The following is a 26,073-nucleotide window of genomic DNA, read 5'->3' as shown; positions in this document are numbered from 1 at the left end:
AGCACCTGCCTGTTGTTTAAAAGCAGAATTTTAATTCTAGAAGAAAAGGGAAGGAAGGCCATAGTTGCCGTGGGTTGGGAAGTTTGCCTGCTCTCCATTCACATCCAGTCTTTTCAGCTGCACCTGGCGTTCACAAATCCTTGTTCAGCCTTTTGCAGCTAATTCTCTACAGCAGCTCTTGGTGTGTGTTATCCTATGAGTCCAGGGTGAGCTGACCCTCTCCGTGAGGACTGGGTCTATATGAATCCAAGACACTGAAGGGCAATGTTGAGGAGGGGTGAGAGTCAAAATGCTTTGCTGTTGGTACTCACAAAGTATGAATTTAGGCATTTACTTTGGTCTCATATTCTTCATCTGTGAAATGAAAGGGTTAGATGAACTAATATCAAAAGAGCCCTGACCGGTATGGCTCAGTGGATTGAGTGCTGGCCTGTGAACCAAAGGGTCGCAGGTTCAATTCCCAGTCAGGGCACGAGGCAACCGATCTATGTATCTCTCACATATTGATGCTTCTCTCCCTCTCTTTCTTCCTCCCTTTCCCTCTCTCTAAAACTAAATAAATAAAATATTTTAAAAATAAAAAAAGATTTTAGAATAAAAAAATTATGAGCCTGTGACTTTTATGTTATCTGTCTATACTATGGTTTTGAAAACTTAATCTGTTGGAAGACTTAATAGGCACAAATTCTCAGATGCAGTATTTAGTCCTGGGCTGACTCTTAAAATACAGTCTTAGCTGTGTCACTAAGAGTGAGTAAATAATAGTAAACTTTCAAAATGTTGCTAATATTAGAGAGTAAAACTAATATATATGTACTACTATTTATAATGTTTCTTTTAACTCAATCAATTGCTAAATTCAGTACACAGTTAATGTGTTAAAGGAAAATATTATTTTGGAATGTCATTATCTTCTCAATTTTTAATTTTTCCTTTTCTTGCCTTATAGGGGATTTTATTTGCTTCTCCTGAATGTTTAAAGGATTCAAACGATTTAATACGCCTGTGGCTTCATGAATCTTCTCGTGTCTATGGAGACAAACTGATAGACACCAAGGACTGTGATTTGTTTCAGAAAAAGATGTTGGAAACTGCATATAAGTATTTTGAAGTAAGTTTATGAATATTAGAAGGCACTGTCCGCTTTGGCACTAATTGGCATTGGATATGGATGGCAGTTAATGGTATAAATGCTTGCCTTTCTCAAACAGCTGGGATTCCAGAGTGTAATTGTTCTGTACTTGGGAACATTCCATCCATGGACTGGTCTGCAAGCTTTTCCACTGATAGGCCACTGCCTCTGGATGAGTCATTCTGGATGGTTGGCATGACCACACTTTTCTCTTCCTCCTTCTGCAGGGTATAGACAGTCATGTTCTGCTTCAGCAGCCCCTCATCTATTGCCACCTCGCTAGTGGCGGGGAAGACCCGTGTTACATGCCAGTGAAGGACTGGGAGGTGCTGAAGACAATTCTTACCGAGACATTAGACAACTACAATGAACTGAATGCTGCCATGCACCTTGTTTTATTTGAGGACGCCATGCAACACGTGTGAGTTGACTGGTCATGACGCTTTTTATACGAAGTAAAAACGGCTGGGTGTCCACAGTCACTGGTTTTCAACAGATCACACTCAGTACTCTGAACTACCGGTTCTTATCTATTGCTTGCCATTCAGTGTAAAATTACAGTGTCCCTAAAATTGTCACAATCTAAATAATGTCTTACACACGTACACTTCTTTCTGAAGTGTCATCACAGCCGTGAACCCGGTTTTATGTCACTGCAGCCCTGTTAGGTAAAATATTAAGAAGACAAGTGACTCATTCAGAGTCATTGGGCCCCTAAGCGGCAGAGTCAGGATTAAACTGCCCTTTACTAATTATCAAGTACCTACTGAGTGCTGAACAGGAACATTGCCAGACTATTCAGTGCTTTGTGCAAATTAGGAAAAAAGGTTGAAGGGCATGTTTGCTTGGCAGACAGTTAGGAAAAGGTCCAGGTCCTGGTGCAGAGCTTGGCTGCCAAGGCTCCCGCTCACCTCCTAGACTGGGCGCCTGGGGCAGTGTGCGTATCATACGGCCATCCATAGGGCCCCTGCTGTGCAATATCACTATAGGTACTGGGGATGGAGCAGCAAACAGTCCACTCCCTTCTCTAGCTGAGCTGACATTTTAGTGATTCGTATGCACATTTATAAGGACATGAACAGATAAGCAGGAAAATGTCAGAAGGTGGGTGTCACACTGAGAAATAAGAGAGGTTCACTCCTGGAAATAAAATATGTGGGTTCCCAAAGGGGAACTGGGTCCCTATGTGAGAAGCTGATAAAGGTGAGATTGGAATGGTAAGCAGGAGCTAGGCACGGGTAGATCTGGAGGAAGAACATTCTAGGCGAGGGCAGATAGCTTGTGGCTCTCAGGCTGAATGTTCAGAAACAGAGAGCACATCTTCACAGCTGCAGCGTGCAGAAAAAGGGAGGTGAGCAGATTACGTGTATGTGGCAAGGATGGGAGGCAAGAATGAGCCGCATTTACATGTAGCACTTCCTGTAAACAAAGAAAGGAGTTCCAGTTTCAAGTTCACTGAGAAGCTCTCAGATAGATTTTAGCCTGGGAGTGATGGGCTTTGTTGAATAGTCTGACAGCTCGTCTAGCTGCTGCGGTGTGGGACTCCGCCAATTGCACCTTTACGGCCACTACTGTCCCCCTGGTCACCATCATGTCTCCCTGGCTGTGTCCATTTGCTAGAGTTGCTGTAACAGAAAAGTAGGTGTTTATTGTCTCACAGTTCTGGAGCCTGAAAGTCTGAAATCAAGGTGTCAGAAGGGCCAGCGTGGCAGTTCTACCTCAATCCTCACATGGCATTGTCCCTCCACCTGTCTGTGTCCAAATTTCTCCCTTTTATAAGGACACTGGCTGTATTGGATGAGAGGACCCCCTACTCTAGAATGATAACATCTTAATCATTTACTTCTGCAATGAGTCTGTTTCCATAGAAGCTTATGTTCTGGGGTACTGGGGGTTATGACTTTAATATATGAATTTGAGGGGGTTTAATTAAAAACACTGGCCTTTTCAGTAAGTGGTACTTGGGCAAAGATTAAAATAATGAAATCACGATTAAAAATAAGTCTGGAAAGAAGGAAGTATGCGAGGAAGGAAATCCAAGCATCAAAAATGTGGGCGATTCAATTTTTAAAAGCGTTCCTCTTTAAAATGTTTAGCCCAAGTGCGTACCAAAAACTTTGGAGGCCTCCCCATCATCAATTATTAAGAAGCATGCTAAGGATGGATTGTTTTATTGATTCCTTTGCAGTTGTAACCCTCCGATTCCACAGTTTTGGTTAGAATCTATGATGGGGGTGGTAACTGAGTTACTAGGAGGTCTGTTTCTGGCTGGGTTAGTCTACACTGCCGGTGTCTGAATGCCGTGGCTCAGGTGAGAGGCCTCGCGTTGGTGCTGTGGGAGTCTTCCCATGTAGTCCTTCAACGGGGAGTTCTCAGCGGCCTGAGAAGGAAGGCTGTTTCTTTGATCAGGGATTCTGAGCTAGAAGCTGATTTCCTCAGTGTGTGAGATGATTTCAGAGCGTGTCCTTGAGTGTTGTAGAAAGGGACTTGGCTGCTTAGAGAATCCTGGGAGGTACAAACTCGAAGAGTACATTAAAATGAGATAAGAACCTGCTCTGTGAACTGGTGCCTCGCTCGTGCCAGAGTAGTTGTAAGGCTTTCTCAGGGAGCGTTTGTTTTGTGCTCCCAGGTCAAGGAAAATGCCCGTGGATGGCTGAGCATGTCAAGCACCCTATTTTTTCCATTCCTGAAGGTTTTCAGGAAATGCTCACACATGCTGGTCCTAGTGTAAGTGATCCCAACCCAACTTTGTTTTTTTCAAAAAGTGCTCTTTCAAAAACCATGTAGGTGGCTAATTCATTCCGGTTTCAATTCATTTCAGAGAAGCAATCAAAAGTCAACACCATGGTGTCCAGTGTTTTGCGTTTGGCGATCTATATGTTTACATTTTGTTTTATTGCTTTTTTTAGTTTTTACAACATAATTATGACATTTTTCTTCAACCAAATTCATATTTTGATCATGTTAAAGCCAATTTATGCCTGTTTAAAATGTAGCAATAATATCAACAGCTTAAGCATTCAGGATCTCTTTGATAATATAAAGTAAGAGGTTAGTTGGCCTTGCTGGAAATCTAACTCTGTGATTCTGAATGATTTTAGTGCATTTTCTAGAGTACTTGAGACCCAGGGGAAGCTTCAGTGCAAAAGAAGTAAGAATCATATAAAGAGGCACTGGTTTAATTTGCATGAAGTAAATCACATGTGTGATGTTTGCTGGTCTAATTAAATCCATTCTTCTCAAATTAAGTCTACAGCAAAGGTTTCTGTCTCAAATATCTTCCCCTTTTGGTATTGTCACAAGTGGATTCCGATGTGAAGTTTGGGATCTCGTTTTCTAATCAAACAAATTTGAAGCATTGATAAAAGACCTGTACCTGTTTCCTTTCTTGAGTTTTGGTGGAGCGTGATAAAGCAATAAGAGAGTCCAAGACATCACTAGCAGAGAACAGTTTGTTAAGCAAACATTGGGAGGACAGATGCAGGCAGCATCTTTGGTGGGGAAACAGGAGGAATAAGAACTAAAGGTTTCAAATAAAAATTGGAATTTAGTGTTCAAATATTTATATAAAAAAACAAAACATTGAGTCCTGGTTGGGTGGCTCAGTCGGTTGAGTGTCAGCCTGTACACCAAAAGGCTGTGGCTTCGATCCCCAGTCAGGGCACAAACCTAGGATGTAGGTTTGATCCCTAGTTGGGACACATTCAAGAGACAGTGAGTAAATATTTCTCTTTCACTTTCATGTTTCTCTCTCTCTCCCCCTCCCTTCTTCTCTCTCTTGAACCAATAAACATATCCTCAGGTGAGGATTTAAAAAAAATAAAAATACAAAATAAAACAGCCATAGTCTCAGGTTTTACACTGCAACAGGTGCACTTTCTCTCCTCAGATGTCGCATCAGCCGCATCCTCCGGACCCCTCAGGGTTATGCCCTCCTGATCGGAGTGGGCGGCAGCGGCAAGCAGAGCTTGTCTCGTCTGGCAGCTTACATTTGCAGCTTGGACGTCTTCCAGATCACTCTGACCGAAGGCTTTGGAATCCAAGAACTTCGGGTGAGTAAAAGTGATGGACCCTCCTCCTCTCTTGCCTGGAGGGTGAAGCATAAACAGGGAGATCCATGTCAGCTCTTATTCCCAGATTTGGCCAAGGCCTCCCTGACCATGAGAGGGGGCAAAGGTTTTTATTGTTTCTCCTTCATGGTCAAATTAGTCACAGTAAATTTCTGTAAGTGTTTATAGGTATTTAAGTCTATAGACCTGGCTCAGAAAATATTTTATTAAATGCTTGCTTCCTTTGTATTGACCACATTTCATATTCAACACTCTTAATATTCCTGAATGATGGAGGAAAAAAATACTGTGTTTACAAGTGCACTTAGATTCCTTCTACTTTGGATGAGGTTCATGACAATAAAATGCAATGGAGATACATTTAAGAAACTTGTATTCTTGACTCCCAGTCAAGATGGAGGCATTGGAGACACACTACACCTCCTGACGTAACCACAAAAGGAATTACAACTAAATCTCAAAACAAATAACGCCCAGAACTGTCAGAAAATTGAACTGTATGGAAGTCCAACAACCAGGGATTTAAAGAAGCCATATTCATCTGCATGGGTAGGAGGGGCAGCGATGCAGAGATGGCACTGAGAGGTGGGGAGGTGTGGTGTGGCGCAGAGAGGCAGCAGGAGCAGTGGAACAGGCGCCGGTGGTCCCACATTCACGTGTGGCAGATAAAAATCACGAGGGATACCTTGAGAGTGAGCAATCCGAGCCTAAGGCCAGGCTGCACAACCCAGGGTTCTAGCACCAGGAAGATAAATCCCCATAACTTCTAGCTATAAAAACCAGTGGGGGTTGGGGCAGTGGAAGAAACCTCCAGATTTTCCAGAAACTTCACTTAAAGGGCCCATATGGTCTTAAAACAAACCCACCCACTCTGGGATTCAACACCAGTGCAACAGCTGGAAGGGCACCAGTCACATATGGAGAGTGTGGGTAAAGTCACTGGAAACTGGGTGAGTGCCAGGCAAACCCCTAGAAGCCAGGCAGCAGCACGGTCCCCTCTCTGAACTCTCTCCCAACACAGAGTCACAAAGTTGTGAAGTAGGTTGCGCCAACCTGGTGATTACCTAAGGCTCTGCCCCACACTGTTTACAGGTGCCTTTTAAAGGGAGTCAAAGCAGCTCTACCAAATACACAGAAACAAACATAGGGAGGCTGCCAAATTGAGGAGACAAAAAAATATGGCCCAAAATGAAAGAACAGAACAAAACCCCAGAAAAAGAACTAAAGAAAATGGAGATAGCCAACCTATCAGATGCAGAGTTTAAAACACCGGTGATCAGGATGCTCAAAGAACTCATTGAGTGTGGCAACAGCATAATGCAAGAAATGAAGATTACACTAAGTGAAATAAAGAAAAATGTACAGGGAACCAACAGTGAAGGGAAGAAAGCTGGGATTCAAATCAATGATTGGGAAGAAGGAAAAAATAAATATTTGATCAGAACAGAAAGAAGAAATAAGAATTCAAAAAAACAAGGACATCTTCAAATGTGCCAACATCCAAATCATAGGGATGCCAGAAGAAGAAGAGGAAGAGAAAGAAATTAAAAACTTATTTGAAAAAAATAATGAAAAACAACTTCCCTAATCTGATGAAGGAAATAGACATACAAGTCCAGGAAGCACAGAGAGTCCCAAATAAGTTGGACCCAAAGAGGACCACACCAAGACACATCATAATTAAAATGCCAAAGGTTAAAGATAGAGAATCTTAAAAGAAGCAAGAGAAAAGCAAAAAGTGACCTACAAAGGAGTTTCCATAAGACTATCAGCTGACTTCTCAAAAGAAACTTTATAAGCAAGAAGGGGCTGGCAAAAAGTATTCAGAGTGATGAGAAGCAAGGGCCTACAGCCTAGATTACTCTATCTAGCAAAGCTATCATTTAGAACTGAAAGGCAGATAAAGTGCTTCCCAGACAAGGTAAAGCTAAAGGAGTTCATCATCACCAAGCCATTACCACAGGAAATGTTAAAGGGACTTATTTAAGAAGAAGAAGATCAAACCTATGAACATTAGAAAGGCAACAAATTCACAACTATCAACAACTAAATCCTAAAAAAAAAGAAAAGCCTATGCAAACAACCAGGACAGGAATAGAATCATAGGTATGGTGATCATTTGGAGGGTTATCAGCTGGGAGGAGGATGGGAGAGAATGGGGGAAAAGGTACAGAGATTAAGAAGCATAATCTGTAGGTACAAAATAGGGGGATGTTACAAATCATATAAGAAATGGAGAAGCCAAAGAACTTACATGCACGACTCATGAACATGAATTAAGGAGGGGATTGCTGGAGGGAAGGGGGGTACTGGGTGGAGGGGTGGCAAAAGGGAAAAATTGGGACAACTGTGAAAACATAATGAAATGTACTTAGAAAAAAGAAACTCTGGTTTTTAAAATTTAGCTTTTTAATCACAACCATACTTATAAAATAGAACTTAGAGTGTGTGGCAAATGCTATTTACCTCCACCCCACCCCCAAAAGCATGTGCTTTCAATATTGCTAAGCAAAACTAAATAGCCAACAAAAAGTGTTTTCAAGCCCTGGCTGCTGTGGCTCAGTGGATTGAGCGTCAGCCTGTGAACCAAGTGTCGCTGGTTCGATTCCCAGTCAGGGCACATGACTAGGTTCCACGTCAGGTCCCCTGTTGGGGGCGCGAGTGAGAGGCAACCACAAAGTGATGTTTCTCTTCCTCTCTCCTTTCCCCTCTCTCTAAAAATAAATAAATAAACAGCAAATAAATTTTTTTTAAAAAGTGTTTTCAATGAAATAGTTGTCAAAACGAGCAGAAACGTTCCTTCATTGCCATGCTTGACAAAGGCATCATCAAATTCATTTCCACTCTTATCAGAAGGGAGTCAGTCAGCAGCAGCCTGTTTTCATCCCTACGCCCCATTAAGCCGCAAACATGCCACTCATCCTTATGTGCCAGAAATGGAGGTGATGTCATGCTGTTTGCCCCTATAACAGGATCACGGAGAGGAAAGAGCGTGTCAGCAGACAGACAGTGCACCAGGCAGCTCTCGCGTTACACTTACTCACTTCTTCCCAGCTCTTGCACGCATCCTCCCAACGTCATGTCAGCATTTTAACAAAACATGAATGATGGCTTCCTTTCCTTACAGGTAGATCTTGCCAATTTGTACATCAGAACTGGAGCCAGGAACATGCCCACTGTGTTCCTGCTGACAGATGCCCAGGTTCTAGATGAGAGCTTTCTCGTGCTGATTAATGACTTGCTGGCATCAGGTGATTAAACCAACACATTTCTTGAAAGATCTTCCCCAGTGACAAATTATCTGTAGTCTCGGTGAACTTTAAGGAGAGATCATTTGTCTTCGAGATGTTTGCTGGGGCAGTCTTTGGGGAGAAACCTATAAACCTAACTAATTTGAGGTGTATTGCTTTCTTAGTGTGTTTACAGATGTGAGGTGTCTTGCAGGGGCCTTCGATAGAGTAAATGTTATCTCTACATGTGTGAGTTTAGGGTGTCATGTGTCTTATAAATTTTTTTTAAATGGCATTTCTGATTTCAACATCGTTCTTTGTCATTTAAGGTGTCTTTTGAATTGAAAAGCATTTCCAGCATTAAGAAATCATATCTAAAATTTAATTTGTGATGATCTTTCAGTAATTCTACTCATTCCTTTGGGGACAGGAGACATCCCAGATCTCTTCAGTGACGAAGATGTGGACAAGATTATTTCTGGAATTCGTAATGAAGTTCGTGTTCTGGGCATGGTGGACACCAGAGAAAATTGCTGGCAATTCTTTTTGTCCAGGGTGCGACTACAGCTCAAAGTAAGAGACACTTGCTTTATCTACATGTTATTTAAAACCTGCTGTTGGAACTCTGATGTGGTTCTATTTCAGGGTTTATAACATGAGTTTGAATTTTGGACATTCGTAAAGACATCCAGTCATTCGTTGCGAAAGGACATTTGCATTTCTGCATGCCCAGGTGTGGTGTGTATGTTCCTAAAGTTTCCCGTGATGCTGAGCTCCTGCAAAGCATCATGCTGAGCAGACTATGCATCACTCGCTGAAGTGCACATGGTCTCCGTCCTTGAGGAGCTGACCCTGTTATAGGAGATAAGAGCCCTTACACGTAATTGTAGTTCAGGACCAATGGCAACAGTGCAGTGGGATTATAGAGGAGCTCAGCATCCCCCCTAAAGGCGGTGGCCTTCCCAGAGGAAACAATGTGCCCTGTGTCAAGCTTGCATTGCAATTCATGGGGAAGGGAGGGGGTGAGAAAGAACTTTCAGAGAGAGGAAATAGCATTTACGTAAGAATAAGGGTGGACTACACAGTACATATTAGGAGGAACCCATGATAGCTCCAAGTGACTGAAACATAAAGTTCCTGTTGGGAGAACAAGGTGGACCAGGCTGGGGAAGTAAACCGGGATGAGGTATGGGGACTGTAAATCATTAAGGGAGCAGTAGGAGAGGTTTGCATTAAGGAAGAGAATTGAGTCAGGGCAAGTAATTTAGGCATATTACTCAGATAATCTGAGACTGAACCCCCAGTTCTTCCCCATAGACTACTCTATGCTGCAGCGTAACTTATGGAAATATAATAGAACCAAATAACATCAGCAGTAAAGATCAAGTATTATAACGAAACAAGAAATGCCTCCAAACTCAAAGCAGGATGCCAATTTAAGGAAAATTCAGGCTTCTTAGTATAAAAATGGCTAGTAGCCTAGAAAAATTACTACTTTGCTACTTATAGTATTGCCCACCGGTCAAGTTACTGACAGGTTCCAGGCTGTGATAGAGCCTGGAGCACACAGGAAAGGGGACAAGGCAGTGACATTGGCCGTGAATATACCTCTGCTTAAAGGTATAGAGTAATTGTAAGGTTCTCTTCTCCCTTGCTATGTCAAATACCACATCAGTCTTACTGAGCAATTCTGGGCTGGGGTTACAAGAGCAGAATTTATAGTTCAGTTGCCCAAAGAATTTTCTCTCCATCAAAAATATGACGAAGAATATGTTTGCCAGGTTGTAACAAGGCCAGGGATTTCTCCCTGTTCCTTTGTGATATAGTTGGATCAAATGGAAAAACAAGTACAGTAATAGAGTTTGAGATAGTAATATTATAAATCACTGACTGTCAAAGTCTGTTCCTCAGAGCAACATAATCAGCATCACCTAGAAACTTTTTAAACATGCAAGTTCTCCAGCCTCTCCCCTCAAGGCCACTTGAATCAGAAGCTCTGAGTGGACCCAGCACTTTATAGTTTTAATGAGGCCTCCATGCTGAAATTTTGAGAACCCTTGTTAAAAATAACGCTAACATGAGCATTCTTTATGTATTATTGTCTGTACAAAACTTTGCTAGCTTCTGCAGAATAAATTTTTAGAAGGGGAATTGCTAGATTCAAAAGTTACAGCTTGTAGTGACTTTAAAATGTGTCTGCCCATTATTTAATGCCCTTCTTACTCATAGGTGTGGTCTAGGTCTAGGGCCTTTGTCCTTGAATCTGGGTGGGCTCACGACTGCTTCAGCTAATAGAGTACATATGGCAGAGTGATGCTGAGTAACTTCTGAGGTTAAGTCATAAAAGGACAACTCTCCCCTTGAATTGGATAAGGTTTTGTTTCTGAGTCCTGTGTATAATACATCAGTTAGTCTTATGTATGTGTCTCATAGAGTTCCTATTCTATCATTGGCCTTTCAAACGTATATATGCTACATGTTTGTTTGTTTATAACTTTAAAACTTTTTGTTGTTGTTGTTATTGTTGTTTTTGCTTAATCCCTTCACTTTTTCCACCCAACCCTGCAAAATCCCCTCTCCCATGACAGCTGCCAGGCGTTTCTCTATTAATGTCTGTTTCTATGTTGTTTTAAAGTTTTAAAAAGTTCATTAATTAAATGAGTCAGCATTTTCCTTAATGGATTTTGGGGTGTTCTTGTAAATTTAGGAGAGTTTTTCCCTCCAAGATTATAAAACTCTTCACTAGAAGCCGTTGGAACTCAATTGGGTAACAAGAGAATATCTAAGAACAGTTCCTGAAAGCCTCCCTTTCACTGAGGCCAGACCAGCTCAGGGAGCCCCATACGGACCCGCGCCCTCCCGCCTCCTCCTGTGCACGCGCTCATTCCGGTGCTTCCTGCCTGTGATCTCAGGGTGAATGCACTGGGGTCTGCACTCCAGGCAGGGAAAGACTTGGGGCTTTTTGTATCAGGAAAGTAAAGCTTCCCCCCAAACTCCCCAACTGATGTCTTACGGGCTAGAAATATGTCACATGTCACCTCTACCCACCAAGAGGTGGGGAGGAGTGAATATGTGATAAACAGTGAGCCGTGAATTTTCAGGTTCTTTTTTTCCAAAAAAGATATCTTTTTATCTCACCACCATGCATTTCTCCCTTACTGATTTAAAGTACCATTATTATTTATTGCATACCAAATAGCCATATTATTTGGGTCTCTTTCTAGATCCTCTGTTCTCTTTTCTTGGTGTGTCTCCCTACCATTGATCCCAGCCTGGTATTATGTAAATTATTAAAGTTTTATTATAGGTTTTTTTATATCTAATATCTAATTGCTTTTTGCCTAGTTTTTCTTTGTTGTTCTCACATGTTTATATGTCTGGATAAACATCAGAATAATTTTGTCAAATTCTAAACACATTGCATTTTAATTTTATTGAAATCATGCTGAATACTTTATATTTGGGAGAATTTAATCTTTGTGATATAAAATCTTTTCTTGCTTTTATAGCAGGGGTATTTTTCATAAGGTTTTTTTGATGGTGGATTGTTTATGTAAAGGAGAGATACTGATTTTTAATTTATAACTAGCTACCTTACTGCCTCTCTGATGGTTTCTCAATGTTGGTTGATATCATATAGCCTGCGGTAGTATTTTGTCTTTCCTAATAGTTTATTTATCTGCTCTTATCACTCATCGCATTGGTAAATCTACAGAAGAATGTTAAGTAATTAATGACAATAGTGAGAATTTTTATTTTTACATTAATGAAGAGGTTTCTAATGTTTTCAATATTCTGTCTTACATTGGCTTTTACCTCAGGATATATATCTTGTCAAGGAAGTCTGTACCTATTAAATTGCTTTCTGCATCTATTGAGATAACTCTATGGTTTTTCTCCATGAAGTTACTAATAGTCACGTAGTCCAGATTACTGTCTTACATTTTTATGTTGTTAAATCCTCAGTCTTCACCTGCGTGGGTTTCCTTTGCTCTGTGCTTAGGCAGGCTTACCAGAACTATTCGCCTCTTTCATGTCTAGTCTTCTTCCTAGTTTCGTTTTTTAGTATTTACCTCAGTACAAGCTAGAATTTATTTTGGAGTTAGATATGGTCATTCCTGCCCCCCATTGTCAAGATTAATAGTTAAATAAAATAATCTATCTCTTTCCTGCTAAAATGAGTAGGAGGGCTTTGGGGGCTTTTTGTTTTGCTTTTCTTTCAATGCTAAGGAGGAATAGGAATCCCCCGCAAGTAGTCCTGAAGCCCTGTTTAACCTTGATTGACACTTTGCTTGTTGCATCATAAGAAAGGTTAGTGGTCAGCACCTCACCCTGAGGGAAAAATAATATGGCATAAGAATTGATCACCTTTTGGCTAAAAATGGCAGCTTCTTTCATATATATAGGATATATATATATTCCAATCCTTGGAATTTTTTTACAAGAATTATGGATTTGCTCTGTGTTAGTTTTATATATTGGGATACTCACTAGCATGTACTAAAGACCCAGAATTTCTGATGAGCTAGTATTTCCTTTGCATCTGTTCTGAGCTAGGCAACGTGGGAAGGCTTGATGAGCACACCTGTCAGGTCAAGCAATATGATGTGACGTTGCCACCCCATTACCCATGCTTGCCACTCAAAGCCCATTTGGGATGCGGAGGCAGTGAGAACGTGTTGGCATGCAAAACCTGACCGTGGATCCCACAGGGCAGTTCCCATTAGTGATGATCAGATGTGTGTCCTTGGACTGCCTGAAATAAACCAATGAGTAAATGCCAAATGCCTTCTCTCCCTCACTTTTGTATATGTGTCTTTTCTTAACGTAATTCTTATCCTGCAACCAGCACTTTCATTTTCTCTCCTGCTGACATTAGTAAATCCCAGGACTTCTCTTTCTTACCTTCCTCCCTGGCCATCTGAGGTCATAGGGAAAAGAACACTTGATAAATGTAGCAGCCCCTGATTCTTTCCCAAGATTTCAGATAGCTGTCTGTCTTGTTATCTTTCTATCTCTCCATTTAGGTGTGTGTGTGTGTCTGTCCGTCTGTCTATCTGAGAGATTTATTTCTGATCATGTAAGAAGTATGTATTTATTGAAGAGAATTTAAAATTTCAGAACCATAAGAAAAAACTAAGAACTATATTAGTACTATTACCTAGAGACAACTACCAGAAACATGTTGATGTATTTCCTTCCAGTTTTCTATGTGTGTACATAGACATACAAAGTACATATTTAGAACTAAAATGTTTTCACATCTCTAACTGTTTTCTCTACCTCTGTCTTTGCCTTTTTGATTAGAAGGCTCCCACAGAAAATGAGTCCAAGTATTTGGTGTATAGAGTGAACGATGTAGCTCAAATGTACTTTATTCTAAATAACTATTGGTGTAAAACCTTTATCCATTTATACCCTTTGCCAAATTTTACATTGGTTTGTTATTTTTTATTGATTTATAAGAGTGCTTTATAATATTTATATGCTCATAAGGTCCTTGTCTGTTTTACATGTTGCCAGTTCACTATAATTCTAACTTTGTTTGCATTGACCTCTGTTTTACATTTATATGTATAAAAGTTTATCTAATATTTTCCTCTACGGCTTTTGTATCTTAAGCCTTTTTAAGGAGGTATTTCCTTATTTCATCACTGTGGAAATATTTTATCTTGAATTTTCTTTGAATTAATCTGTAATATTTTTAAAGTTTAGCCTTGGATTATTGTATACAGTATAAGGTGGTTTTTCTATTTTCCCCCAAAATTGTTTCAACACCATTTATTATATAATCTTTCCTTTCACCACCAATTTGAAATGCTACCTATCTCATATAGTGAATGCCTAAATATGTGGCTTTGTATTTTTGGACTCTGTTGTGTTCTATAAATCTGTTTCTCTGTGCTTGCTTAAACACCACATTGCTTTTTGTTTATTGTAGCTTTACAGTATATTCTGGAATCTCATAGAGCAATATCCTTTTCCTTTTCTACATTACAATTTTTGTTTTACTTTTTCAATTATGGTTGATGTAAGTATTATAATAGTTTCAGGTGTGTAACAGAATAAATAGACATTTATATACCTTACAAAGTAATCATTCCGATAAGTCTAGTACCCACCTGACACCATACATAGTTATTACAGTATTATTGGCTATGTTCCCTGTGCTGTATTTTATGTCTCTATGGTTATTTTTTGTTTGTTTTCTTTGGCAAACACCCCTAGGAGTTTATTATTTATTTATTTTCCCTTTTCTTTTTAATTAAAACATTTTTCTATTACAGTTAACATTAAATGTTATTTTGTATTTGTTTCAGGTGTATAGCATAGTAGATAGAAAATCATGTATTTTATGAAATGTTCCCCCTGATATTTCAAGTAGCCATGTGGCACATACATAGTTATCACAATATTATTGACAATTTCCTATGCTGTACTTTACATCCCCATGACTGTTTTGTAACTATCAATCTGTACCTCTCAATCCTTTCAGATTTTTACCCAGTTCCTCAATGCCTGCCTCCCTTCTGGCACCCATCAGTCTGTTCTCATATTTATGAGCCTGTTTGTTCATCCATTTATATTGTTCTTTAGATTCCAAATCCTGTGACTGCTTTTTATCATTGAATTTGTATACTTTAATCTCTTCACCATTTTCACCCATCCTTCCAACCTCCCTCCCACTTGGCAACTGTCAGTTTCTCTATGTGTTTGTTTGTTTTGTTTGTCCCTTTACTTTGTTTTTTAGATTTCACCTATGAGTGAAATCATATGGTATTTGTCTTTCTCTGCCTGACTTATTTCACTTAGCATAATACGCTCTATGTTCATCCCTGCTGTCACAAATGGCAACATTTCATTCTTGTTTATGGCCGAGTAATATTCCATTGTATATATGTAGCACATCTTTAGCCATTTGTCTACTGATGGGTACTGTGATTACTTCCATATTTTGGCTCTCATAAATAATTCAGTGAACAAAGGGGTGCATATATCTTTTTGAATTAGTGTTTTGTATTTCTTTGGATAAATACCCAGAAGTGGCATTGCTGGGGCATATGATAGTTTTATTTTTAATTTTTTTGTACTGTTTTCCATAGTGGCTGCACCAATTTACAGTTCCATCAACAGCACGAGGTTCCCTTTTCTCCTCATCCTCACTCACACTTGTCATTTGTTGATTTATCGATGATAGGAGTTTTATGGTTTCAAGTCTTACATTTGTCTTTGATTTGAGTTTATTCTTCTAGATGGTGTAAGAAAGTGATCCAGATCCAGTGCCATTCTTTTGCATGTATCTGTCCAGTTTTCCCAACATCATTTATTGAACAGGTTGTCTTTACCCCACTGAATATTCTTTCCTATTCTGTCATAAATTTTTTTTTGCCAGATTAAAATTCTTTAATTCTTTGCCATCATCCAGAGCAGTACTTCTCAAAATAGTGCAGGACATCACCATCAACATCACTGGATCAGAAATGCCAGAGATAGGCCAGGAATCTTTAGCTTTATAAATTCTCCAGTAGTAACATAACACATAATACTGTCTGATAAACACTCCCACAGAAGGAAAGCAATGCATCCATTTGCAAGGCATTTCCCTTTATTATCTTTAAAGTCTGGGTTTTCCTAATCTCTTTCATTATTTGTTCTAGCATTACTGAGCTGACTTGCAACCCTCAGAAGGTACCATTTCTTCTCACAAATTTACTACTTTGAACAAACTGATCCTTCAGCTTGAAATTCCTTTTCCTGCTTACTTCCTGAAAATTTTTATACAACCTTTAGTCCAGTTATTTGGTATTTGGAAGTGATTTTCCATCTGTCTGTCCTCAATTCAAGGTCTAGCAAGAAGCAAATATCTAAGCACAGTGTCTAGCATAAAAGCTGCCCAAACTCACTGTCCCTACACCCCATATCACTCTTCAGTTATAATTGACCATATAGACGTGGGTTTATTTCTGGGCTCTCTTCTGTCCCATTGATATGTATCTGTTTTTATGTCAGTACCAGGCTGATCTGACTGCTATAGTTCTGTAATATTCCTTTTCTACATTTACTTCAGTATTTGTACCTTTACTCTTTCAGATGAACATTTTAAAAATCCAATGAGAATGTATAGACTAATTTCGGGATGTTGTGGATACATTTACAATATTGAATGTTCCCATTCATTCACCTACACTGTTTCATTTATTATAATTTAAGGTTTATTCCCTGAGAGTGTTAAGTTCTTTCTCACTGTTCTCTTTTTCCAAATGTCCTTTGATGTTTATGCCCTTTTTTTATTCCACACGAACTTTAGAATAACTTTGTCAAGCTCTACCAATCCTGTTGGGAATTATTAGAATTGCCTAAAATTTGCTAATGCTGGAAAAATTAACATCTTTATAATAATTGATCTCCTCTAGGAATGTGGTACACCTTTTCATTTAGTCAAAATGTCTTTATGTGATCTACATGTGATTGGCAGGCAGAGCACCGCTTCCTTTCCTTTGCGTGGGTGGCATCTAGGATGGCTTCACTATTTGGAGATGCCTGCTTCCCTCCCTCCTGACATTGATTAAGAAGAAGTGCTCTAAAGGCTAGATCACCCTGGACCAGCTCCAGGCTCTGTCTGACGCTGTCCTGTTGACAGTGTTTCCCCTGTAAGGACCACACCTTGCTGAACACAGTGCCCTAGCTCCTGCCCTCACAGTTTCTGATGTTATTTGACATAAGCAGGGTAAAAAGAACTTTCAAGAGAGACAGAAGGTGTGACCTTATATTCTGTATCTGAGGGTCACTGCCTTTGAAATTTCATAAAACAACAAGACTTCTAACAACTAGAATGTAGAAATCAATGTTTTATTTTCCCAGAAGTATTTTTTAAACTGCTGTTTATTCATTCATCTGTCCATTTGGCATTTGACAAATACTTATGAGTGCTTGTAATGTACTGGGTGCTGGGAATATTGTAGTGAGCAAGAACTGCCACCTGCCCACCCGGTGCCCACCTCATTGTTGGCAAGACAAGCAAAAACCCCCAAATTGCACAAACAAGTATAAAATTGCACCTAAGAGATGCAGGGTATAGAAGATAACAGAAGGCAGGACAATAGAGGTTTTATTGAGGGAAAAATGATTAGGAAGTATCTCAATGACTGAGTAGAAGTCATCTCCCTTACTTTATACGATAAAAGAGAATTTAACACCAGAAATGAAGGGCTTAATCCCAGGAGAAAGGACACCCCTTCATATCTAATTTGCATTTTGAAAAGCATGATTGTGTCCTTCACATTTTGCTCACATTTGGATGTGGGTTTGCAAGGACAGTGTTGGGTCTTGCTGTTCTAGCTGAGCATGTGTATGGAGTTGCCACATAGTGTCCTATTCAATAGACAATCAGGCATCAGATTTTCTGTTAAAATTTTTTTAAAAACCCCAAAAAGCAAGCACAGTGGAGCTGCATACTGATCTTGAAAGTAGCGTGTGGTTAGAGCAGGCCCCAAAGACAACAAGCAGCAGTGGAGACAGTGAATAGAGTGCTGATGTATATAGGAAAATACAGTGAGGAACATGGAATGGGGACTAGAAGTCCTGTTTTCTTCACTCCTCAGGTGTCGGTTTGCTCTTTGCTATGCTTTGGGATTCCACATAAAATTTCTTTATGAATTGAAGATTTTTTTTTTTTAAAGGAAACAAAAATACTAAAACTCCCCAATGTAAAATATCTCTGGAAATAACGTGTACTGACAAGTACTCACAAGTAAAACATCACGGGAATAAGTTTATTGTGTGTTACCTGAATATATATGTAGAAATTTATTGGACGTGTATACATTGAAGATGCTGTTGGATTTCATAAAATAATTGAAATTAAAAAGTTATTAGGTGGGGGCTTATACAGAAAAATATCAAGATGCTAACTGGGGAGTATCTGCTATGCTAAACCTCCCCTCCTATGAGGATTCTCTAAGATTCAGATCTTAGCATTCTTGAAAAGTACTGAGACTTTTGAGGACAAATGTAAGGATAAGTCAGAGACAGAAGCTTCTGAAGTAAATATGTGGGAGGGTTACTTCTAGTGAGAATAAATTATACCAACTGGAAAAAAATTCAGAGTGACGGTAGCAATTCCAATTTCCATTACAAGAGGAAATGGACTGAGTTCTGTTAGTGATATACAGATAAATATGTACTTACAATGGGATTTTACGTAAAAGAAATGGAAACAAATTACAAAGCACAACGAAAAGTGGGTTATTGCAAATGAGTCATAACACCTGTGTAGGGGATAAAAAGGAGTAGAAAATTCTATGGTATGGATTCCAAAAGCAAGTTTCTGACATCCAAATGTTAGACCTGTAGGAAATGCATAGATGGTGATGTCAGGGTTTGCTTTTTATTTGTGAGAATTTACTTTTAGAGTGCAGCTGTCTGAGACATTTTTAACTTTGTTTTCTTAACCAACTTTTCTTTCTAATCCACTGCTGGAAGGTAACTGAAGCCCATTTGGTCATTTGGAATTCCCAGGAACTGTTTGGGAGGGGTATATTTGTGACCTTCAATACATAGAGGTTGCTGACAGCTGTCAGGTTGGGGGGGCTCTTCTTCCCAATTCTCTCAACTCAAGATGTGCTTCAAAGAAAGGAAGTCTCAGACTGAACTCTGCTACTCACAGAATTTATGGGAGCGCACTTACTTAAAACAAGTCTTAAGGTCTTGAAACCTGCTCGATTAGCTTGTTGCAATCCCAGCTCAGTTCTTTTGGGGACCTAACTAGCCCTATTGGACAGTTTCTTTAGGAAAGATATGGCAGTATTCTCAGAGTAGGACTCAGCTGATCTTCCCATTGGAATCACATAAAAAAATAGAATCTTTCTGTGAGCTATTTACCACAGTACTGGTAAAAACCCAGAGTCTACAGAGACAGAGGCATAATTATTCAGATACTTCAATGTGCAGATTTTCCTATTTTGTTCACACAGTGGTGGAGGTTTGAGTACAATATTTCTATTTTCTTCAGCTATCTTGAACACTATTCATTTCACCAGTGAAAAACTGTATCAGTATCCATGATGCTAACTAACCAACTATTTATGTTAATGAAAGAAGTTAGCTAAGAGCTCAGGTAGCTGACTTTGCAGTGTGCATTTATTTCCATTAGAGAATGTGAAATGCTGGTTACGCATCCCTAGCCTGTGTAGTCTCTCTTGGTGTACTTCACATATTAACCAACGGCCCCTAAGATGTAAAATAAGGTTAGTATCGTATCGGCAGCCGTCTGTCTCGAGAGACGATGGTGTAGCTTCTTAAGAGTCTATCTGCACCGCCGAGAATGGTTGTGCAGTCCGACTCGGGAGTGACACGGTATCTGTCTCCTCCCGTGTTGAATCGACATCTTGCGATGACGCTGGAGTGTCCTCTCCAGTGAAGCTGAAGCTACAGAGCCTGGGCAGGGTGATATGGAGGGTCTGCTGTTGCCCATGCAGCAGACCCCCCCTCTCTTCGCAGCTGAAGGATCCAAGGGAAAGATGGAGTCAATACAGCTTGGCTTCAGGTGCGCCGCAGGAGTTGCCGGTGTTGACTACAACGTCAAACCGCCTTAGGGACTCCGGCTCCGGATTTTCTGTCGGGGTTTACTCCCTTAGCCTTTCCCCTGAAGAGGTATGCTGCAAGGCAGCGGAGGTTTTTTGGAATCAGAGTTTTCCTTCTCTGATGTGCCCTGACTGGAAGATCGAACCAGCGACACTTAGCTCGCAGGCCAACACTCAATCCACTGAGCCAAACCAGCCAGGGTTAAAATAAGGTTAGTATTCACATGCATATCATACCAGACTGAAATATTTCAAAGGTAGATTGTATAGGACCAAATGGCTTTACTGTAAATTCTACCAAGTATTTAGAGAAGATTAATACCAATTTTTCTCAAACTCTTCCAAAAAAAAAAAAAAAATAGAAGTGGGAAAACTCATTTCACAAGGTCAGCATTACCATTATACCAAAGCCAGATAAAGACACCACCAAAAAAAAAAAGAGAGAGAGAGAAAGAAAGAAAATTACAGGTCAATATTCCTAATGCATAGATGCAAAAGTCCTCCACACAATATTAGCAAACTGAATTCAATAGTCGTCGTCGGCAGCCGTCTGTCTCGAGAGACGATGGTGTAGCTTCTTAAGAGTCTATCTGCACCGCCGAGAATGGTTGTGCAGTCCGACTCAGGAGTGACACGGTATCTGTCTCCTCCCGTGTTGAATCGACATCTTGCGATGACGCTGGAGTGTCCTCTCCAGTGGAGCTGAAGCTACAGAGCCTGGGCAGGGTGATATGGAGGGTCTGCTGTTGCCCATGCAGCAGACCCCCCCTCTCTTCGCAGCTGAAGGGTCCAAGGGAAAGACGGAGTCAATACAGCTTGGCTTCAGGTGCGCCGCAGGAGTTGCCGGTGTTGACTACAACGTCAAACCGCCTTAGGGACTCCGGCTCCGGATTTTCTGTCGGGGTTTACTCCCTTAGCCTTTCCCCTAAAGAGGTATGCTGCAAGGCAGCGGAGGTTTTTTGGAGTCAGAGTTTTCCTTCTCTGGAATTCAATAGTACATTGAAAGGATCATACACCAGGATCAAGTGGGATTATTCCAGTGATGCAAGAATAGTTCAATATCTGCAAATCAATCAGTATGATATACCACATTAACAAAATGAAAATTAAAAGTGATATTATCAACTCAATAGATGTAGAAAAAGCATTTGATGAAATTCAACATTCATTTATGATAGCGACTCTCAACAAAGTATAAAGGTAACACACCTCAACATAATTAAGCCCATGGATGACAAGTTCATAGCTAACGTCATACTCAGTGGTGAAGAGCTGAAAGTTTTTCCTCTAAGATAAGGAACAAGACAAGGGTGCTCATTCTCACCACTTTTATTCAAAATGGCACTGGAAGTTCTAGCCAAAACAATTCAGGGGGGAAGAAGGGTTGGAGGGAAAGAAAAAGAAAATCAAGGGCATCCAAATCAGAAAAGAAGAAGTAAAATTATCTCTGTTTACAGATGATAAGATCTTATGTATAGAAAACCCTAATGAATCCACCAAAAATACTGTTAGAACTAATAAATGAATTCAGTAATGTTTTAGGATACAAAGTCAATACACAAAAAACTGTTGCTTTTCTATTAATTAATTGAACAAACTATCAGAAAGTAATTAAGAAAACCTCATTTATAGCATCATCAAAAAATAATGAAATAGAAATAAATTTAACTGAGGAGGTGAAAGACTATATCCTGAAAACTATAAGAAATGATGAAATATATTGAAGGCATAAATAAATGGAAAGACATACCATGTTCATGGATTGGAAGAATTAATATTGTTAAAATTTCCATACTACCTTAAATGATCTGCAAGTTCAATGCAATTTTATCAAAATTCCAATGGCATTTGTTTACATAAATAGAAAATAATCTTAAATTTATATAGAACTGTAAAGGGCTCTGACTAGCCAAAGCAATCTTCAGAAAGATGAACAAAGCTTGAGGCATCAAACTTCCTGATTTCAAACTATATTATAAATATATAATAATCAAAATATTATGGTATTGGCATAAAAACAGACACATAGATCAATGGAGCAGAATAGAAAGCCCAGAAATAAATCCGTTTTTATATGGTCAATTAATTTTTGACAATGGAGGTAAAATATATACAATGGGGAAAGGGCGATATCCTCAGTAAATGGGGTTGGGAAAACTGAAGAGCCACATGCAAAAGAATGAAACTGGATTCATATTCTATATCATAACAAAACTCAACTCAAATGGATTAAAGACTTGAATAGAAGACCTGAAATCATAAAACTCCTAGAAGAGAACATAGAGGTAAGGTCTTTGATAAGGGGTTTGGGCAGTGATATTTTGGATTTGACACCACAATTAAAGGCAATAAAAGCAAATAAGCAAGTGGGACTACATCAAACTAAAAAGCTATGCTCAGCAAAGGAGACCTTCAACAAAATGAAAAAGCAACCTATGGAACGGGAGAAAATATTTTCAAACCACATATTTAATAAGGGATTGCTATCCAAAATATACAAGGAACTTATACAAGGAATTCAATGGGGGGAAAAAATCAAGTAACCCAATTAAAAATAGGCAAGAAAGCCTGAACACAATTTTTTTTCAAAGAAGGCACACAAGTGGGCAACAGGTACATGAAAAGTTTCTTAACATCACGGCCTAGGGAAATGCAGATCAAAACCACAGTGAGATATCATCTGACATCTTTTGGAAAGGCTGTCATCATAGACAAGAAGTACCAAATGTTGGTGGGGATGTAGAGAAAAGGGAACCCTGGCACACTGTCAGTGGGAATGTAAACTGATATAGAAACTCTGGGAAATAGTATGAAGTTTCCCCAAGAAGTTAAAAATAGTAACGCTGTATATATGACCCAGAAATCCCACTTGTGGTTTTATGTCCAAAGGAAACACAACCCTTATCTCAAAGAGACAGCAGTAACTAAGGTATGAAAACAACCTAAGTGTCTGTCATTACAATGGAGTATTATTCAGCCTTAACGAAGGAAATCCTGCCATTTGTGACCTCATGGATGAAACTTGAAGGCATTGTGCTAAGTGAAATAAGGCAGGCAGAGAGGCAAATACTCTAAGGTATCACTTATATGTGGAATCTAAAAAGTAAAAAAGTTAAATTCATAGAAACAGAGAACGGAAAAGTGGTTGCCCCAGGTTTGGTGGGTGGGGGAAGTAGAGAGAGATTGCTAAATAGGGTATAAACTTTCAATTATAAGATGAATAACATTTGGGGATCTAATGTATAACATGACCGTAGTTGATAACAGTGTTTTGTATAATTGAAATTTGCTGAGAGAGTAGGACTTAAATGTTCTCACACACACAAAAAAAGGTAAATATGTCAGGTGATGGATGTGTTAATTGACTTGATGGGGTGATCCTTTCACATGTCTGTATAAAATCATCACATTAAGCACTTCAAACACCTTATAATTTTGTCAAATATACCTCAATGAAGCTGAAGAAGTAAATTACAAACAACGTAACACCCTTTTTAAATCATTTATTGGTCTTTTTATTTTTTTATAAATTTGTTGCTATGTTAGTCACTTATGAAATTAAGGGAAATAAAGTAAGAAAAATGATTTCTCCCCCTGAATAATATTCCTTGAGGCAACAACTTGAATTTAACCCAGGTTATCTATAAAGTGGTAGAGACTGTTTTCAAAAAGAGCAAGACAATTGACACTTTCCAGACATCAGCATGGACTCTCAAAAAAAAAAAAAAAAAATCTCACATAAGACTACTACCAAGGAAAGTATGGCAGGGTGAATTCTGTGCTAGATTGCTAGCAAAAGTAGAAACTGAGCAGTGAATTGAGTCAATAACTGCATTCCTCAAGGCCGTGTGAAACTGTCCTTTCTTAGGACATAGTAGTGAGCAGGTATATTTTTCTAACTTAGTTTCCAGTATCAATTTTAGATGGCAGAATTTAGGTTATTAATGATTATCTATTTTATTTAAAATTCCATAAATGTTTTATTTCACTCTGTATGTAGAATGGAGACTTCAAGTCTGTGAGTATTTCACCAACTGCAAAAGCATTGAAAATGTAAATGTTTCATTTAAGTATTCCCATAGTAACGTAAAACTATTAGGGTGTAGCCGTGGATGCCGGCGTTACCTGGAGGACTTGTTGAAACAGAGATTGCTGAGCCCCATCCAGACAGTTTGCCAGTAACAAGTGTAGAAGTGTAGTAAGTGTGGATGTGATGGAAATACGATCTCAGGTAAAGGATGCTTTTTTTCCTCTGCCTTTGCTACAGTCGTGTATAAATAAAGTTTTCTAAAATTGCCATAAATGAGAGGTAAGCTGGGTGTGGAAAACCACCTTCTCAGACAGAAAGGAGAAATATTCAGGTATGGATGGGGAGAAAAGAATGCTGGTAGGAGAAACCTTAGAACTGGGCTATAAGTGAAAATTATGCCTTGTAACTGAGGCTTGTTAACTTAGTACATAGAGCAATTAGTAACCTTGTAATTAGATTCTTGAATATAATGAACGTGGTTTAGTCAGCTTATGCATTGTTAAAAAACATTTTAAATCTTAGGATTTAGCTCTCTTGAGTTGTTGAAGAGCTATATAAAATTAAACAAACATAAAACATCTGTTAAATGAGATGTTACATGACTTCATTATGCCGGATGGTTTTTATGATGTGAATTTTTAAAATGCTATGTGGGAAAAACTCAAACCCTTTGAAAGAGAATGTGGAAGCATATTCAGATTTAATTAGCTCCTAAATCATTAACTACCTAAATAACTTTAGATTTAAACCACAAATTTATAAATTTTTCATCACGAATGTTCAGTAGACTGAATTTTTGCTCCTTTAAAAATCTCAAGAACTCGGGGGAATGTACTTTATTTTAAAATAAAAATAAACAACCAATATGAAAAATATTGCTTTTTTAGAAAATGTATCACACAGTTTTGTGGAACCTGATGAATTACAGAATGGAAGGAGACAAAAGATGATAGTACTGGCACTATTTTGTCATGGTGATTTGGTTTTGATTTTTATCTTTTACTGTTAGAATGTGATTTGTGTAATCGAAAAGGATAAATTTCCCACTATTAATGATAATCATCAAAATTGTTTAAAAGGAGAGACATAAATCCTGAGTGTTTGAAGGGGCAGCCGTTTGGGGCAAGTTTGTGCTTTGATTAGCAAGGAGGCGAAAGCCGCTTTCCACTCTGCAGAGCTCCGGGGTAGTTTAATGTCACGGTTGGCTGTACTGCTTTCTTTCATTGTCTGGGGTTGCAGTGCAACGCTTTGCTCACTCATCACCCTCCTGTTTCTGCCCTGCCCCATGTCTCCACAGATCATTTTGTGTTTCTCTCCGGTTGGTCACACGCTGAGGGTTCGAGCTCGGAAGTTCCCAGCCATAGTTAACTGCACGGCTATTGACTGGTTTCATGCGTGGCCGCAGGAGGCTCTGGTCTCAGTCAGCAGGAGGTTCATTGAGGAAATCAAGGGGATTGAGGTAGGTCATGTCAGCCTCTGAATATCTCACACACACACACACACACACACACTCATTCACATGCTCGCTGTGGCCAAAAGTCCTCAATAAATGTTTTTCAAAATACACCTCCTATCAGAAAGTTGCCCTTGTTTATTGAAGATGGTGAGATCATCTCTGTTAGTTTCCATTCTATGGAATGTAATGGTTGACATTTTCACACCAAGCCGAGATATGTGTGTATGTGTGTGCATGCACGTGTGCATGCCCTGACTCACCAGAGAGCCAGGATCATTACTTGTATCATAATAGGGCTTACTGAATATCAACCCTTTAAATCCACAGCTAAACCCCACCACCACAAAACTAGCCACCCATAGCCATGCAATGCTTGATTTTAACAAAGGAAGGCAATTAATTGTGATTTTTTCTCATTACAGTCTTGACAGGTGAAAAAATCAGCCCCCCTAAATTCAGCAATCACAAAGTCAGAGAATGAATCTGTATCTTTGTTTTATGGTTTTATGATTTATAGGTTATGTTTGTCACTTGATCACGAGGAGATTTGCACCTCCCATTATATTTTTAAAT

General features: G+C 39.2%; 1 protein-coding gene across 1 annotated transcript in view; it reads left to right on the top strand.

The window, feature by feature from the left end:
* The window catches only part of DNAH11 (dynein axonemal heavy chain 11), a 255,136-nt gene that overhangs the window by 136,282 nt on the left and 92,781 nt on the right, over positions 1-26,073 (top strand). Inside the window, exons 50-55 of the mRNA XM_090286851.1 lie at positions 950-1,111; positions 1,360-1,553; positions 5,022-5,188; positions 8,334-8,453; positions 8,863-9,005; positions 25,342-25,503. Coding sequence (XP_090142977.1) covers positions 950-1,111; positions 1,360-1,553; positions 5,022-5,188; positions 8,334-8,453; positions 8,863-9,005; positions 25,342-25,503 — 948 coding nt within the window. The remainder of the gene's footprint in view (positions 1-949; positions 1,112-1,359; positions 1,554-5,021; positions 5,189-8,333; positions 8,454-8,862; positions 9,006-25,341; positions 25,504-26,073) is intronic.

Source organism: Furipterus horrens, unplaced genomic scaffold, assembly GCF_987537825.1.
Source record: "Furipterus horrens unplaced genomic scaffold, mFurHor1.1.pri manual_scaffold_9, whole genome shotgun sequence".
Taxonomy (NCBI): domain Eukaryota; kingdom Metazoa; phylum Chordata; class Mammalia; order Chiroptera; family Furipteridae; genus Furipterus; species Furipterus horrens.
Note: the sequence above shows the minus strand (reverse complement) of the source record. Positions and strands in the feature narration are given on the sequence as shown.